Source organism: Impatiens glandulifera, chromosome 9, assembly GCF_907164915.1.
Source record: "Impatiens glandulifera chromosome 9, dImpGla2.1, whole genome shotgun sequence".
Classification (NCBI taxonomy): Eukaryota; Viridiplantae; Streptophyta; class Magnoliopsida; order Ericales; family Balsaminaceae; genus Impatiens; species Impatiens glandulifera.
In genome coordinates, this window is record NC_061870.1 from 24,967,486 (window position 1) to 24,982,059 (window position 14,574).

Consider the following 14,574-nt stretch of genomic DNA (forward strand, 5'->3'; position numbering starts at 1 on the left):
CTTACTCTTGTAATTATCAAACCATTCTTAGATGAGCATAACCGAAGTATATCAAATTTAAATTTATCTAAAAACAACTCAACAACATTCACATTTAAGTTATATTTTAATTATACTACTCAATATTCACATTTAAGTTATATTTTAATTAAACTTATACTTATATGTCTCAATCTGAAGGAGTTTGTTAAATAATGCAGATATTTATTATGTGAATATAAAAAGAGGAAAGAACAAGATCAATAAGTATATAGACGTTTAAAATGAGCAAAAACTCTCTATTGATAAAATGAGTAAGTTATATTTTTTTTCCCTTTTTTTATATATTCTATCTTCATCACATAAATATTATTCTAATCATCAAAATATTAATTTTATCAATCACATATATATATATATATATATATTAATTTACAAATTTATCAATACATCACACAAGACTTTTTTACACTTGAGCTGACATAGTGTGTTCATTAACTAAACTATTAAATATATTAATTTATTTTTATTAAATTTTTATTTTAAATTTAAAAAGATATTTTATTAATTAAACCAACAACAAAAAAACAACAAATAACATAACCTTTTATCAAACAATGTTTTTAAAAAAATAATCCCATGATAAATCTTAATAACCTAAGATCAAACAAGAATAACATTTCTATAAATACTCACTCATCTACTTGAGTAAGATCCCACACAACACACTACAAACAAAATTTCTTTTTTCGAGCAAAGATGGATCCAATTACTACATTGTTATACGCCTCTTTAATTTACATCCTCTTTGTGGCCATCATATTAAACTTTCTCTCATCTCATAAACGATTAAAGAGAAACCTTCCTCTTAGTCCATCGCCTACTTTTCCGATTATCGGACATCTTCGTCTCCTAAGCGACCTTCCTCATCGGACCTTTCACGAGCTCTCACAAAAACTAGGCCCTGTCTTCTCCCTTCAACTGGGAAACCGGCTTGCAGTGGTCGTATCTTCCCCGTCCGCTGTGGAAGAATGCTTCACCAAGAACGATATCATTCTAGCCAACCGGCCATATTTCATTTCTTGGAAGTTCATTGGCTACAATTACACCTCCATGATTGAATCACCTTATGGGGACCATTGGCGAAAGATGCGTCGTCTACTAACGGTAGAGATTTTTTCCACCACCCGTCTCAACTCTTCCTTATCCATTCGACAAGACCAAGTTAAACATCTACTTCGAGACCTTCGATCAACAAGTGTCATCTTCCACTTTTACAGCTGTGAACATGAGGTGCGCATTGTTTTCCAAAAATTCACTTACGATTCTTCGTCTAGATCTATTCTTACATTAATATTAAGACTTTGTATTAATAAACAAGAATTTAAACTAATGTTTTGTTACTAAGATTATGATTTATTGATCACTTTATTACTATACTAAAATAACGTAAGTAAAACTTTCAATAATATTAATCGCACATTCTAAATTCTTCAAAATACTATCATTTTGACATATAAGGATGGAATTAAAAAATTGTCAAATTTGTGGTAATTCATTTCTTCTTGGAAAAATTGCACATAAAATAATTTTTCTTTAATTCTCCTCACCGTGATTAAATTACTATTCATTTCATATATAATATTTATATGTACTATTTAAATAAAAATTATGAAAAAACATTAGTTCATTTTTATTATTTAATTGGCTTCGAAAAGTTATATCTTGGGTTGATATTTTTGTTAAATCATTATCAGGTCACGGTTATCGGAGTTATCGTTTAATAATATAATGAGCATGATCTCGGGAGTAAAATGTCTCAACCAAGGAGAATTTTTGAATTTCGAGGCTAAAGAAATATTGAATATTATAGACGAGATTTTCAAACTACGTGGTGTATCACATCTTGCAGATTTTTTACCATTTTTAAGGTTTTTTGATTATCAAAACTACGAAAAGAATTTTTCGGCCCTTCAAAAGAAAATGGATGCCTTTCTTGAACATCTCATAGATCAACATCGGTTATCTAACGACGGTAACTCAATGATTGACCACTTGCTTGTTTTACAAGAAAAACAACCGGACTACTATACTAATGAAATTATCAAAGGTCTATTACTAGTAAGTGACCTAATCATCCATCATGGAGTTCTTCATTTTTATTTTTTATTTGAGTTTCACTTTTTAAACAAATCTGTACATGTAGTTTATGATACTTGCTGGGACGGATACATCATGGATAACATTGGAATGGGCATTGTCATTATTAGTAAATCACCCCGATGTATTAAAGAAGGTGGCGACCGAGCTAGATGCCCAAATTGGCCAAGACCGCCTATTGGATGAATCTGATCTTGCTAAACTCCCTTATCTCCATGGAGTGATTTTGGAGACCATTCGAATGTTCCCAGCAGGACCACTCCTTGTCCCCCACATGTCGTCGGAGGATTGCAAGATTGTTGGATTCGACGTTCCTCGTGGAACAGTATTAATAGTAAATGCATGGGCCATTAATAGGGATCCTGATATTTGGGAAGAAGCGGAAATGTTTAAGCCCGATAGATTTGAAGATGGAGAAGCTGAAAGTGGATACAAGCTAATGACATTCGGGATGGGTAGAAGGGCTTGTCCTGGAGTAGCCCTAGCTTATCGAATTATGGGACTGGCATTGGGCTCGTTGATCCAATGCTTTCATTGGAAGAGACTAAGTGAGAATGAATTGGTTGATTTAAGTGAGGGGAAGGGTCTCTCCATGCCTAAAGCTCAACCACTTGAGGTTATGTGCAAAGCTCGTCAAATCTTGCACAAGCATTTATAATCATTTGAATTTATATATATATACTAACTTCTATAATGGGTTGTCTTCATTTTTATGTATACTAGCTCTTTCATTTTCTTTTTTTGTTTAAGAAGGTTTAATAAAAAAAAAAATATATATTTTGTTGAATAAGATTACGTTTCTTCAACTATATTTTCAACCCACCTTTTAAAATGAATGCAACCTATAGAAATAAATATGTATTCTTGATAAACTCAAAAATTTCTAAAATAAATTAATTTGTTCAAAATTCCTCATCATTTTTTTTTTTAAAAAAAAATATCAAAGTTAAATTAGCTTAAGATCATAAAAATAATTTTCATGAGCAGTTATGTTAGAATTTAAAAGGACATTTCTATATTTAAATTGATATATGGTCATAAATTATAATAAGTCAATATTATGTGATCTAAGGATGTTTGTGATTTGACTTAAGGACGTTATTGTTATGAATGTTAAATTGTGGATACCTTGCGGTATTTTTAATTTAATGAGGGACCAAATTAGAAATTAGCGTAATGAGACAGTTATGACGGTTATGGTCCTCAAAATGCAGAAGAAATTATAAAAGGGAGGTTGGTTGATAAAAAATAAGAAGGAACTTATTTTTATCACACGCTCTCTCTCTGAATCCCCATCATCGGAGAAATAAAGCTAAAGAATTTCTGCTCTTTTGAAAGACCATCTCATCTAATCATGTCTAAGGATCTAGGTATGTATATTCCGCTTTTATCTTTCATATATCAGGAATAAGAATGAAGATCTAAGGTATTATAATTTATGATTTAAGATTATTATGGAATTACTTTAATTAATTCCAACAAGTTATTCTATCTTTTTGGAGGTTTATGAAACACATGATCTCTAAAGTCTAACAATTATTAAATTAATTTACATTGGATATTTAAGAAAATAGTATGTTAGTACATGTAATATTTCTTTTTTTTTTTTTGAATCGGTAAGAAAATGTATATTTTTTGTTTTTTTTACATCTCTTGCAACTTAATTTGAAATGGTTGTAGTTTGGAGATTTTTTGTTTGGTAGCACAAGTGTGGAAATGTTTGATCAAAATGTTCAATTTGAAGATATTTTTTTTGAATCCTTTGCAACTTATTTTTAAATGATTGTGGTTGTACGAGATTGTTTTTCTGTTTGGTAGGACAAGTGTGATAATGATGGATAAAGGGGATAAGGTCTGATATTCATGAGGCATCCTTAATTATCAATAATTTTACCCAGTTTTTAGGTTATTTATTTGTAAGAGATGAATTAAATAACTTAAAATTACTAATTTATTTTAGTTGAACAAAACACAAAATGAATTTATATTTATAAATTAAAATAAATATATTTTTTATAGTTTTATTTACTTATTATTATTTTTAAATTATACTTAATTATATAATATATTTTTAAATAATGGATGTATAAAAATATTAAATTATATAAATGAATAATTATAATATTCTTATAAAATTAAACTTTAATAATTTTAAATAAATTCCTGATTCGATGAATTTACTACTGAAAAACAATTTAAATAAATTTTCAATTATTAATTTAATTATTTGAGCTTGATAATAGTGGGATGTCAAAGCTTATTTTAACTTAGACTTACACGTAGGGACGAATCTATGTAGGGGCTCGGTTGGGTAAAACCCTTAATTATTAAAAAAAAAAATCATTAGAATTCACTATTTTATTTATTTAATTATTAAAAAAATGGTAAAATTTACCTTTATATACCCGTTTTATAAAAAAAATAAAAAAAAATCGTTTCTTATTTTAGGCTACCAAAAAACAAAAAAACAAAATGTAAGTACATCCCAACTAAATTATGGGTACGTCACTGTTTACACGGAGAGCCAGCTCTATAGCCTATACTAAACATAGAATATTTTGAAAGTTTCATTTGATTTATTTTTCTTTTGCCTTCTAAATCATTTTTTTTCTTTCAAAAAAATATTTAAATAAATTTTTTAATTAAAGACTCTTATTGAGAGTACTACAATCTGTAAAAATAGTTTTTAATAAAATGAAATGAATTTTTGTTAAAAGAAAATAAATCATAAGTGGTTTTGTTGGACTTATTTTACTATAGACCTTTCTTCTTATATTATTATAAAATGTATCATTTTCTGATAAAGACTTCATAGCTAACTGATTTAAAACACCAACCCTTCAATTGAATATATATATATATATATATATATATATATATATATATATATATATATATATATATATATATATATATATATATATATATATATATATATATATATATATATATATATATATGCAAATAATTTTATTTTGTCTGCTCTATACGGGACGCTTGATGGGGGTGTTAGTCAACAATTATCGCTTCACCATTTACTATTTTTATTTTATTATTATATATATATATATTATTTCTTTTCATTTTCTTTTAATGCAGCAAAAACGTCATTATTTTTTAATTTATTTTGAAAGACACAAAGAGAATTAAGTCCAAATATCAACAAGCCCAAAGGGTTTTCTGAATCCAACGGGTCGGTTTGGTTCACGGTCATGGAATGGGCATGTTTGGTATGGGTTGACCTAAGTCAACTGCTGATTACAACAGTCGACAAGGGTTAGGGACAAGCATGAGGCACAAACCTTTCGATCTTTGGAGAACGTTGTTGGATACGTGGTCGTTGATGAATAGTCTTGATCTCCTTGGATATGATCTGAAGTTTGACAAGATTCGATTGTAGCATAAATGTATAATCCAGTTTCCCTCTTTTTTTCTGTAAAAAAACAAGAGGCAACATAGCTAAAATATGAACCGACCTAAAGTTATTATCTACACATTGTTATTAATCAAAAGAAAGGCATTAATCGAAATTTCTAAACGGTAACCGAAGAGACACCAGGCTTCTGACCACTTCTTCATTTCTTCTTTGAACAAAACTATCCTAAATGTAAGTAGAATCAATCAGTCACTAGTATTAAAAAATCAGGACCAGCCTAGGGTAAGCCCGACAATCAGGGGCGGAGCCAGAATGAAAAATTATCTGGGGCTGACTCATTTGCCCGGTTTATTTACTTAATTTGCCCCATTTTTTTTTAATTTAGGTGGGGCGGAACTCACCCTAACCAAAGGGAGAATCTAGGTTTTTCATTAGACGGTAAGATTTTTGGTATTATACTATTACGTGTATTAATATGTGAACATATTAATCAAATCTTTCTACAAATACCCTTACTAAATAGATCTTCGGCCAACCCTTCCTAAAATAAAACAAATAAACGAAATTTTAATAGTGATTAGAATACTCGATTTAAAAAACAAAATTATACATATTAATAAAAAATTAAGTTAAGAAAACGTAAAAATTAAATTAATTAGATTTTAAATAAGTGAAAACTAAATATATAAATAAATAAAATATAAAAATCTAATTTAGTGAATTTTCGAATATTTGGTAAGAATATAAAAAAATGGAGAAGATGATTATAATATATTAATGTAAACTGTTTTGAATAAATAAATAATATATAAATTTATTTATTTATGTATTATTATATAAAATTAAGTGGGGGCAGAGTTTGATCTCCTAACCTTCCCTTAGTCACTTTCCCTTAGTCAGATTAAATCCAAAGATATCCTGACAAATTATTACATGTTTAAACTTAATATACATATATTTAAAACTTTAGATTCGGCTACAACCAAAGCATTTTTTTAATTTAGGTGGGGCTGGAGCCCACCCTAGTCCAAGCGTGGCTCCACCCCTGCCGGCAAGCCCTCGGGCTAAAGTAGCTCACTCCCCAAAGCAGCTCATTTATTAAAAATAGTAAAATATTTAATTAAATTTATTGTAATTTTGAACATGAGTTTTTGTAACATAGTTGTTTAAGATAAAAACTTAAAACTTTTATTTGGTTATGGATTTAAATATCGTCAAAAACAATTTTTTATAAATTTTTTAAAGACTTGGGACAATAAAAAAAATTATTTTTTTCTATCAACGACTAGGGCAGTCCAAAATTCGGAGCCGACTCTAAGAAAATCTAAACTGATATCACAATAAGAACAAATCCATATTTTCAAATTTCTCTTTCAAATGAAAAAGGACATATTGCAAACATATGTATTAGAAATTGAAAATCAAACATTTTGCTCTTTTGTCTTCTTTTTTTGGTTTTCCTCCTCTTTTCATGTCGTATCTTAGGCTAGGGACGGATCCAGGATTTTGAACTGGGGTTGGATTGAAAAAATTTTAAGGTGGACTTAAAATAATAACGAGAAAATTTTGAAAAAAACAAGTATATAAAATAAAGTTTTACAATTTTTTTTAATAATTAGATAAAAAAACAATGAATTATATTAATTTTTTTTAAGAAATTAAGGATAATGTCATATTTCTATAGTAATATATATATATTTTTTTTTTTCGGGGTGGGCTTCAGCCCACCCGAGCCCCTACATAGATTCGTCTCTGCTTAGGGCCCTTTTAGGCAACATAGGTTTTTAGATCTTATCCTACAAAAATGATATTTTGATGGATTTATATACCTATTATATTTTAATGGACTATATGAGTCGACAACGAGAACAAACATCAACTTGTTCAATTCAATGTAAACAAAAAAAAGGGTCAATCTGGGTTACGAAAAGTCTATGGACGTCGCAAAATCGCCAATTCTCCAACTTACATTTGAAAGCTTACATGAGACAATTTTTATGGGATCAAACAGCAATGAACTTAGATTTGATAAGGGTTGTGGAGGATGACTCAAATCAGCTTATAATAATGTATTCATATTCTTATCGATTCTCAAAGGTTTTGAAACCTTTCATGTAGCGTTTCAAAATCTCTTGCCTCTTTATTTCTTATTTATTTTAAAATATTTAAAAACTTTTATATTCCCGAATTTGTTTAAGAAAATATTTATAAATATTTTAAATAAATGTGAATTGATTTTTTGATGATAGAGTTTTCACCTAATTTGTAAAAAATTAAGAAAAATGTTTTGCGTTAACATTGTTGTTTAGGTTATGTTTTAGTTCGGGGTTTGGTTATATTCGGGAAAAAGTTCTCGTGCTTACTCTTTTACCCATTCTGACAGTCTCTATTTTAAATTTTTGGCCAATTTGAAATTTATTTTTTTACATTTTTAATTTTTACAGATAATTTAAATACTAGATATTGAAAACATTGAAATTTCAGAATTTAAATCTAGAAAGAATTTGATTTTGTACATGTTTTTTTGTTTAGGATTTAGAGTTTAGAAAGAACTTCCTTCGTTCTCTTTTTTTTTTCTTATAGATATGAAGCCCTTTTATAGGCAGACCAACTAACTCTGAATCTTCGAGAAGTTAGTCATCTCAACTAGTCGTTCAAATCAAGGTTCGAGATCCAACCTTCGAAGTCTTCATTTTCGGCTTCTTAAGTTAGGGGAATGATTGCAGCATCAGTAATTCCGTCGACGTTGATGCCTAATCGAGGAAGAAGACAACGCAGTCTTCATCGATCTTATCAAAAAATATAAGGATGTATCTTCGTCGTTTTGTGAATGAGGAGCCTCTTGCCCTTTTAACCCTGTGCGGAGGTTCTCAACATTTTACCTTTGTATAAAGAGGTCATTGACTTTTCTGTTTATTTAATTTACATCATAGGGAGACCATATGAGCTTTAATTTTGGTGTTGGGCATTGCCTCTTTCATGGGTTTGGCCTTTGTTGAGGCTTGACTCTAGTTTCTAGTTTGGGCTGAGCCAATGTCTTATGCCAGTGAGTTAGGTTTAAGCTTTAAACTTAAATTAAATTGGCTTAAGTCTTGATTGGCTTTTTTATTTCTCAAAAATAGCCAAAATTATTATTTATTTATTTAAATCGGGGTTGTAAATTTAGTTGTCTAGAGTTTGAAAAACATTTTTTATTTTGAAAAATGAATGTCCGAGTTTGAATGATTGACACTTCATTATAATCCACAATTTATCCGGACTTATTTTGTTTTAAAAAATGGTCACAACGATATAGATCAAACTTAACAAGGCTCATGAGAGGCTTGTGTATCATAATTTTCTAAAGATCTTTATCTCTATCACTAGGATTATGGGTAATCTTTAATGTTAGGGTTTTTGGTAGGTCAAGATTTTTCTTTATTGACGTATTTTACACCAATCAATTCTTGATGGATTTGGTATTTTAAAATATTTTCTAATTAATGATTGTTATGTCAATCAAATTTTGATGATTTTGGTATGTCAATTTATTTCCTAATTGATGATTATTATGTCAATTAAATCTTGATGGTTTTGCTATGTCAAAATATTTTTTAATTGATGATTGTTCTGTTAATCAAATTTTGATGGTTTTGGTATGTCAAGATATTTCCTAATTGATGATTGTTATGTTAATCAGATCTTAATGGTTTTTTTGTATGTCAATATATTTTCTAATTAACGATTGTTATGTCAATCAAATCTTGATAGTTTTAATATGTCAAGATCTCTCATAATTGATGACTGTTATGTCAATCAAATATTGATGATTTTGATATGTCAATCAAATTTTGATTATTTTTTTGTATGTCAAGATATTTTGTAATTGACGATTGTAATGTTAATTAAATTTTGATGGTTTTTAGTATATTAAGATATTTTTAATTGACAATTGTTATGTTAATTAATTATTAATTTTTTTTTTCAAAATCAAGATTCCACTATGGAAACTTCGTACTATCATGGATAGTTGATAAAATGTTGCCCCGTTGCTTTTTTATCAACACATTTATTTGTGATTTTAGGGTCAATCACTTACTTTTTTTTATTTAAAATTCCCCTCGCTAGAATCAAAAGTTTATTATAGCGATACATTTTTCTAACAAAATGAACATACCAATGTAGTCTAGTGGTAAAAGTCGACTTAAAAGACCAAAAGGACACGAGTTCGATTCCATATGAAAGTGCTTAGAGGTGAAGCGGGGGCATGGTTGTTGGGTGTCATGCTAGTTCTCCTTAATTCAAAATAAATTCTAACAAAATACCCTTGTACAGGGTTTACCTATAAGTTCATACTCTTTTTTTTTGTTTTTGTTTTGGGAGTTGAACAAGATATTGACTTATCTAATATATTTATATTTGATTTAATTGTTAGGAATATTTTAGGATTCAAAATATTTCAGAGTTTAGTCTTGAACACCATTTCTTTGGATCGTCTTAAAAATAAGTCAATTTTTCTTCTTTTTTTTCGACTTAAAATTCATCACTTTTAAATTCAATCTCGTGTGTAAACAATAATTTTTGTACTTTTAATTTCTCGAAGAAGTTTGATCAAAGTATTGTGACTTTGATGATGATTTTTATTTTAGACCTTATTTCGAGCCACATTTTTTTTGAAGTTTATTCCATCTCTATATTTTTTTTAGAGAATGTTATACAATATTTTTCTTTGAGTAGAGTTTTATTGACTCGGGGTATATCTGATAGAATTGGTACACTTGAATTATTTTTTATTTATTTATAATGAACATCAAGTGATGATTTCAATACCTCAACCTCTGTGAGTCATTTTGACAATCGGGGTGTATCTAGTAGAATTAGTACATTGATGATCTTGCCATAACAATCAATACTAGGATCCGAGTGAGCAACAAATGGTGATTTCAATACTTCAACCAACATATAATTCTTTTTTTTTCTATATATTTTTAGTACCACGTGTATATCTGATAAATTCTTCCACTCTTGTTCTTTATTTTAGTAATTTAAGACATAAATTCTTTATGAACATCAAGTGGTGATTTCAATATTTCAACCATAGTGAGTATTTTTCTCTTTTATATATTTATTCAAAGTCTTGAACTTTAAAACATCTTTATTTTTGGAAAAGATGAAATAACTTTTCTCACTTTTTGGCTTTCTATTCGGCCTTAATTTATTTTGTTTTTTTTCCAAAATTTCCTTCGTGAATTAACTCTTCTTAAATATTCGTTAAAAACGAGAAAGAATTCAAATTGATATTTTTTAATCGAGGTTTAGTTCTTTTGAGACGATTACTTTAAAATAATGATCTTGACTCTACTCCTAATTGTTTTCTAAAATCCTTATTTTATTATTATTATTATTTTGTTTCTTGTAAGAAGGTTTATGTTTAGTCTTTCTTGTCTTTTGGGTTGATGGAAGATGCATGGCTGCATACGAGTACTTCTCGGATGTCATCACATTTGACACAACCGCTATGATGTGTCATTTGCTCCTTTTATCGGTGTTAATTATCATGAACAGTCAATGTTTTTAGGATGTGGCTTACTGTCCAGTGAGGATTCAGAGTCATATATTTATCTTTTCAAAGCATGATTGACATGTATGAACGAACGTGCTCCAAAGGCAATAATCACTAACCAATATTGATCAATGGCCATTGCAATTGAAAATGTATTGTCGAACATCAATCATCGATTTTATCTTTGGAATTTAAAGAAGAAACTCCCCCACCAAATTGTGCGCACATGCTCATTATAAAAGTATAAAAAGACATTTAAGAACATTGTCTTCAACTCAATCACAATCCAGTAGTGTGAAGATAGTTGGCTAAAAATGATAGATGAGTTTCCATTGCAAGACAATAATTGGCTGAACTCCTTGCACGTAGAACGTACAAAATAGATTATGTGTATGTTAAATGCTATTTCTAGGCAGGAATTCCAACATCTCAAAGAAGTGAATCTATGAATGCTTTTTTTTGATGATTTTGTTCATTATAAAACATCACTTTAACAATTCGTAGAGCAATATGACAGGTCCTTAAGAGGAACATAGAGAAGGAAAAGAATTGGATTTTCATTCTTATAATTTGACTATTCGAATTGTGAGTGGGTATTTAGAAAAGCAATTTCAGAGTGTATATACAAACGACATTTTTAAGTTGTTCCAGAATGAGGTGAAAAAGTTGATGTTTTGCAACACCTCCATACTTGAAGATGATGGGACAACAACTAAATTTGTAGTGGTGGAGACCATACAATGTCATAATGGAGAACATTTGAGAGATAATTCTTTAAATGTAAACTTCAACCAGACGGGGGCTTCTGTAAACTGTCAATGTAAATTGTTTGAGTTTAGAGGACTCTTGTGTAGACATATTTTAGCTTTCGAGAAGAATAAAGGTGAATATGGTGACGGGTAATTATATCTTGGATCGTTGGCGCAAAGATTTGAAAATATGTTATCAAAGTATCAATAACATTTATGATTTTGATATGGATGACAATGAAAGAAATCGGTATAACTATCTTACTCTAATGATGCAAGAGCTCCAACAAATTGTAGCTCAATCTGATCATAATATTTATTTTTATGCTGAAGTGGTCAAAGAATTGAAGGAAAAGTTCATTGTATATTCGACAATATCCGATTCTACACCAACAGTTTCTATACATACACCTTTTGCACCAACACCTTCTGCACATACACCTTCTACACCAACACATTCTTCATATACACCTTATGCACCAACACAATTTATTCACTCTTCCATGAGAGAAAGGGCTAGAGGTTGACCGCCAATCAAACGTAAACAATTTGTAATCGAAAGACTTATGAACAAAAGGGATTAAAATAAGGGAAATGACGTAATAACAACAATAGTGCATGATTCAACGCAACAACAATAACAATGGAATGATCTAGTCTTGACTCAATATTCTTTCACGTCACTTTTGTCCTCTCAAACATATCCAGAAGATAATACTTGTGGGGCCAACATTAAACAAAAGTAGTAATTGTATGAAAATGTTGTATGTTGTAATATAATACTTGTGGGGAAATCCCTCCTCTTTTATAACATTGTAGCAACTCTCTCTAATTTTTCAACTCTTTTTCTAAAACTGCGAGGTCCCTTTTATATATTAGCGAAGTCCCTTTTTATATTTAAATTTCATATTATCTTAATCACATTAATGAGATATATATCATACAAACTCAAGATGAATATGTAAATAAACTGTATCTTTAATTTGAAAATAATAAAATAGAAAATATTAAATGAATCAAATGAATCCATGTTATAGGGTAGGGAATTAAAATGAAAGTTTCAGGCTCATTATTTAATTTGATTTGTATATTTATGTAATTGATTGCTCCACTTGTCTCCTATTGTCGTTGTGGGTTGAATTCAAGATTCGGGGCATGAAATGAATCCTTAACCATTTAAGCATCATTTTGGTATTTTTCAAATTGATCTGGAAATCCCACTTCTTTATCACAAAAGTAAGTCTCTATATGTCTCATAAGGTATACTCCACAATCAACGTCATTCGTATCATCTTTCCAATTCATTGTAAGCAGTGTCGTATTGAAATTAGAGAGTGTATTTATTCTCGAACGTAATATCCTTTAGTAGCGTCCGGTTATCTATATTTTCAACTACTTTTTTTATCCATGTTATATACTGTAAGATAATAATGTGAATTAACACAAATAAGCACAAATATTATCACATAAACAACATTCAAATTGGTGTTAGAATCATTACATTGGACATAAAAGAATTATAAAAGAGACCAAACAATATTATTAAAGGGACCTAACAATATTATTAAAGAGACCTCGAAGTATTATAAAAGGGACCTAACAGTATTATTTAAGGGACCTCAAAGTATAATAAAAGGGACATAACAATATTATTAAAGGGACCTCGCAGTATTATTAAAGGACCTTGCATTATTATTAAAGGGATCTAACAATATTATTAAATGGACCTCTGAGTATAATAAAAAGGACCTAACAATAATATTTATAGGAATCGATGTTGTTAAAATTGTCTTGCCAATACATGGTCAGCAATGACAAATTGAAATTGGATAGTTCAGTGGCGACAAGACACTAATAAAACTGCAAAAAATCCATCAGTTTCTCCAATATTATCGGGATGTTCTCATAATTATTCTCCAACGGAATACCTACTAGTAGTGACCGATTGTCGATAATTTCTACAACTCTTTTTGGTAGGTTGTTCACTACCAAATGATACTTACACACATAGGCACAAAAATCTGCACACTACTAGATAACTGGTCCTGAACATTCCGAGCATGGCCATGTACAACACCAATTGTTTTTGTACATGGTCTTATACTAGACCAATTGGTCTTGTACATGGCCATATACAAGACTAACTGGTCCTGAACATCCTGATCATGGCCATGTACAAGACCAATTGGTTCTGAACATCCTAAACATGGTAATGTACAAGACTAATTGGTCCGAACATCTCGAACATGACTATGTACAAGACCAATTGGTACAGTACAAGGCCATATACAAAACAATTGGTCCTGAACATCCTGATCATGGCCATGTACAAGACCAATTGGTTCTGAACATCCTAAACATGGTCATGTACAATACTAATTGGTCCGAACATCTTGAACATGGCTATGTACAAGAGCAATTGGTACAGTACAAGGCCATATACAAGACCAATTGGTCCTGAACATCCCGAACATGGCCATGTACAAGACCAATTGGTCTTGTACATGGCCATTACAAAACCAATTGCTCAAGTTCTTAATCTCCAAACATAATTCAGCTAATCTTTCAATTTCAGAATTTCCATTATTGTATGTATTAACTATACCATGTTCTCAAATCTCCTAACTCAAAAATAAAAAATAGAAATATGAATAAAAACATGACGAGGTCATAGCCTTCTACAATTGTTATTGATTCTAGTTTTGTCATGTATCTCCTAACTCAAAATAGAAAATAGAAAACAGTAATAGGAATAAATTATAGTTTTG

The 14,574-nt window shown here is 29.6% G+C and overlaps 1 protein-coding gene across 1 annotated transcript; it reads left to right on the forward strand.

Annotated features, from left to right (window-relative positions):
- The first annotated feature begins 738 nt into the window (after nt 1-738).
- Nucleotides 739-2,797, forward strand: LOC124916073 (cytochrome P450 81Q32-like). The gene is made up of 3 exons (XM_047456808.1): nt 739-1,310; nt 1,737-2,100; nt 2,186-2,797. The coding sequence occupies exons 1-3, from the start codon at nt 739-741 to the stop codon at nt 2,795-2,797; spliced, it is 1,548 nt and encodes a 515-aa protein (XP_047312764.1).
- Nucleotides 2,798-14,574: the final 11,777 nt, after the last annotated feature.